Source organism: Frankliniella occidentalis, unplaced genomic scaffold (assembly GCF_000697945.3).
Source record: "Frankliniella occidentalis isolate FOCC.00 unplaced genomic scaffold, Focc_3.1 Scaffold203, whole genome shotgun sequence".
NCBI classification, from domain to species: Eukaryota; Metazoa; Arthropoda; class Insecta; order Thysanoptera; family Thripidae; genus Frankliniella; species Frankliniella occidentalis.
In genome coordinates, this window is record NW_026267329.1 from 380,291 (window position 1) to 384,774 (window position 4,484).

The window sequence follows — 4,484 nt, forward strand, 5'->3', positions numbered from 1 at the left end:
GAGCTGGCAACTTGGTTTGGCGGAAGAGCGGGCCCAGCTTGTTAATAGGGTATTCCTCTGCATGCCAACCGGAACCTAGCGAAGAAAAGCATGACTGCTCAATCTGCTTCCCTCTGCGCGCTCATTAACTGACCGCCACACCGAGGTCATTGTTGACCAATCAGCGTTCAGGAGGCAACAGATCGGACAGTCATGCTCTTCTTCTAGGTTCCGCTTGGCTTGCAGCGGAATACCCGAGGGGGAAATCACTAGGGTTCGTAGCGTACGGACTACTTCGTAGTATTTCTCCTACCATTTCGGTTATTTCCCCTGCCATTTCGGCCATTTCCCGCCTATTTCGGATTATTTCAGGCTATTTCGCGCTATTTCGGAGTATTTTAGGGGTATTTCGCGACTATTTCACCGACTATTTCGCGTCTGTTTCGTCTTTATTTCGCTCTATTTCGCCCTTATTTCGGACTATTTCGGGGGAAGGTGTACGAACTGTTTCGCAAGTGATTTCCCCCTCGGGAATACCCTATTTGCATCATCTGCTTTCAAGATCGTTTCTTGATTGCAACTTTTTTCCTCCTTAATACTGCCGATGCCAGATCAGTGTTTATCTCGCCTCAACTCAACACCATGTACAATTAATGTGGGAGTGCATCTTTCAGGCATACAATGAAGCTGAAATCATTGCATTCTGTACACTGAACCCTTATGCATTTGAATGTGCATAAACATGCAGAATAGACCCTATTCGGTCTCGACTCTAAGAGAAGAAAACTGGAATCCCAACCGGAACCAGTTACAAAAAATCACTCTATTTTAACGTTTAAGTGGCTTTGGTGGGTAGAAGCACCATCCACAATGTTTCTGATAATTTTTTATAGCAGCTTTGCAAGTTTTCTCGCGAAGATATGGCGGAATAAAGGTACTGGTTCCGGTCGGGATTCCTATTTTCTGCTCCCGGAGCCGAGACCGAATAGGGTCTATTTTAAGCAGCGATAAGTATGCACAAATTTTTGGCTGAGCGATTAGCTAGGCCCATCAGTCCACTGACCGAAAAAGTTTCATTCTGTTTGTATGTTTGTCTGTCCGCATATAACTCGAGAAGAAATAGACCATTCTGCTGAGCCGAAAAAGAAGAAAAGGAAGAAGCAAAGGTATCGTTTAGGGCTGATAGGGGCGATTTTCTGTCTAAAAAATATCACATTTGCTCTAAAAAATCATTTTGAACATGTAAGAGTTGTAAAATGATGTGTTAGAAGGTCCATTTAGTCCCAAAAAATGTACTTGCTTCTTCCTTCTCTTCTGCTTTTTCGGCTTAGCGGAATGGTCTATTGAGTTATAACTCAATAAGGGTACTCCGGGTCTCTGCTAGACCGGAAGGAGAAGAACAAAAATCGTCGGGCGCGGGGAGGAGCGGGGCAGGGTGGGGGCAGTACCCAGCTCCAGGGCGTCGTAACGTAACGAAATTGTTTTTGACCATTTTCCACATTTTTGTAAATATCTCTGGAACCGTGCAAGATATTTTAACAAACTATAGCTCATTTTACAGTTCGGATGGCCCTTTAAATTCGTTACCTTATGACTCATCGTGCTCAAATTGGTCCTTGTGCGCTAAAATAAAATTCGTTTTTTTGGGGGGATGGACGTATGTGGAAAATGGTCAAAAACAATTTCGTAACGTTACGACGCCCTGCCCACCTCCTCCCCGCGCCCGACCGGCCCGACGATTTTTGTTCTTCTCCTTCCGGTCTAGTCGAGCCCCGGAGTGCCCTGTGGCGATCTGGGAATTTCAGGGTCATCTTGTATCATTAAAAAGAGAGATCGAGTTCGAAGATGAGCATTCTAGTTCCATAAATGACTTACAATAATCAACAACCGGAAGTCCCAAAGTCATTCTTTTCAAATATTTTGAGTTTCTAAGGGTAAACTCGAGAAAGTCGATTGCTTGGCCTCAAGATTTGGTTCATTTTGCTCTATCTTGTACCGTTTGAGTGCTAGGGGGCATTTCTTGGCGAAAATGAGGTGAATATGACCAAGGTCTATTGAATCGTAAAATAGGCTTCATATCGAAAAATTGTAAAGGAAGACGTTCTTAAGCCACACACTTTTGGCAATAAAGCATTCCGGTAAAGCTAGAATGAAGAAGAATGCGAGGAAGAAGAAAACGGAAATCACTATCCTTTTACATGGGACTTCCGTTTTCTTGTTCCTCGCATTCTTCTGCATTTTGCCTTTACCGGAATAATTTATTCCGGCGGCAAGTTTAGGGAAGACTCATTGCAAGAACAAAAGCCTCACGCATGCGCGGGCTCTGGTGGGTGCCGCCTGACACCCGGCCCAGCCACCCCACACCATAGCCTGCTCATGCGCATTAGACTTTTGTTCTTTCCATGAGTCTTCTCCAAATCTTCCGCCGGTATTTTCTATTAACTCGTCTCGGGTGTCAGCGCCGCTGGGCTAGCTATATGTGCGCCAGGCGCGTCGCAGCGTAACAGTGTTTCGTGACATATCGCGAAGCCTGTTACGCGAGACGTGGTCTGGCGCACATTTAGCTGGACATAATTATTGTCTGAGCGATAGCGAAAGCGTCTTAATCCAGCGATAATCAAAAAGTTTCGCGTCTATGCCTGTGCAGTAGGGTAAGTCGTATATCGCTTATTTTCGATTCTTGGGTTGTAATAGTGTTTTCCAGGCGCCATTTTGGATGAAAACTCCTGGAAACATTTTTTAAGTTTTTTCCTTTAACGTTTTCGTAACCCTACCTTGCCTGTTATTCTGGCCTGCCATAAGAGGTGGTTTTGAAAACTTCAATTTTGGGCGTATTTTTCTTGACTAAAAACGCAATTTTACGGCCCTCTGGGTGAAAATTTTAAGGAGAAGGCTCTATCTCTGCCGGTTTGCATGATATGAATTGTTTTCATATTGCTGTAAATAAGCAACCTTTTCCCTTCCAATAATAATTCGTGGCTCGAAAACCGGCTGAGATAGAGCCTTCTCCTTAACACGTTCAGTGCGGCGTGACCCACACCGTGGGTCACAATAACATAGGATTGCCTACCCCCGCCGCACTCAACGTGTTAAAATTTTCACCCAGAGGGCCGTAAAATTGCGTGTTTAGTCAAGAAAAAATACGCCCAAAATTGTAGTTTTCAAAACTACCTCTTATGGCAGGTCAGAATAACAGGCAAGGTAGGGTTATGAAAACGTTGAAGGAAAAAACTTAAAAAATGTTTCCAGGAGTTTTCATCCAAAATGGTGCCGGTCGAGCACACGCATGTCTTCTTTGCACTTTACGGAGATGTTCGATATTTTGTCCAACCGCATGAGTGGTATCGCGCGAAAGGGGAGAGTTCGAACTTTACTGAGGTATACCTTTACAATCCACCCCCGGTCTCATTTGGTCGAGATCCGATCTCAGCCTCGTGTCTTCTTGATCCGCTCGTCTGTTCTGATGTCAACTGCGCTGCGCGGTGGCGTTAGGTTAGGTGGTGGTCTAGATTTCCATCGCGATCTTTTGAATGAGTACATCATTGAAAATACTTTCACTGGCATAACTACACGTAATCGTAATAATCTGAAGCAAGATCTCGCCGCTTTCGCGACAGAGCAATCAATGGGTAACAGACGCACGTATACAGAAGCCATGACGCTGCGATCGGACCAGCACTATCCGTATCCGGAGCCAAGCTTACCCGGAATACCCTAGTCAAATATTGACATTTAGCGTCACACGACTCACCTGTTTAGAGTGCTCGTCACATTCTGACGAGTTAGTCGCTACTTCTGCGCTGACGTACGGATGACCCAAGATGGCCAAACCCACTGTTATCCGACAAAGATACAATTATTTTAGAGGCATGTTCAATTATACTTCACAGTACGTTTAGGAGGAATTTCACTAAATGGGTACACACATGCTACACAAACCACAGCAGACGGCATCGCGACCGCCACACATCTGATCGAACTTCGGTGCACCATGGTCCCGTCGGCGATGGTTTCATAGCGGGTCAGGAAGGGGCAGCGGCGTCACACTGATAACGAGAAGGCCAATCAACAAGCGGCGACAGGCTGCATTAATAATTGTCAACGACAGAAAGACACAGGGCCTCGTCTTAACTCTAAGCAGGCCGTCTCCCCTTTCACGCCGCACCTGAGGCGTGGATCCTACTGTGTCTATCCGTTGGCTAGTTGAGCAGAAAGCATTTCTACCAGAGATCTGCGATGGGCGGGCGGGCTCCGCCCGCTGCCTGAGGTGTGCGAGAGAGAGCGACAGTCATGGGCGGTGTGCTGCGGTGCTTGGCGTGGCGTGGCGGCGGCAGTCACAGGCAGTCACATCTGAACAGTGCCGAAGTCACCTATGCGGGGTCCGCGCGGGTCGGCGCTGGCCGACAGCTACTCTCGCCACGCCAAAGCAGTGCCGAATGAAGCGGGCGGACCATCCGCCCGTCTCCGGGCTCGGTCCGGGCGGCCACCCGGCCCATCGACGAAGA

The 4,484-nt window shown here is 47.0% G+C and overlaps 1 protein-coding gene across 1 annotated transcript in view; it reads right to left on the bottom strand.

Moving 5' to 3' along the window:
• Window positions 1-4,056, bottom strand: part of LOC113214914 (uncharacterized) — a 78,657-nt gene extending 74,601 nt beyond the window's left edge. Inside the window, exons 1-2 of the mRNA XM_052272379.1 lie at window positions 3,906-4,056; window positions 3,731-3,813 (exon numbers count right to left, since the gene is read on the bottom strand). Of these exons, the coding sequence (XP_052128339.1) occupies window positions 3,731-3,813; window positions 3,906-3,972 (150 nt within the window). The 5' untranslated portion in view covers window positions 3,973-4,056. The remainder of the gene's footprint in view (window positions 1-3,730; window positions 3,814-3,905) is intronic.
• Between the last annotated feature and the right edge of the window lie 428 nt (window positions 4,057-4,484).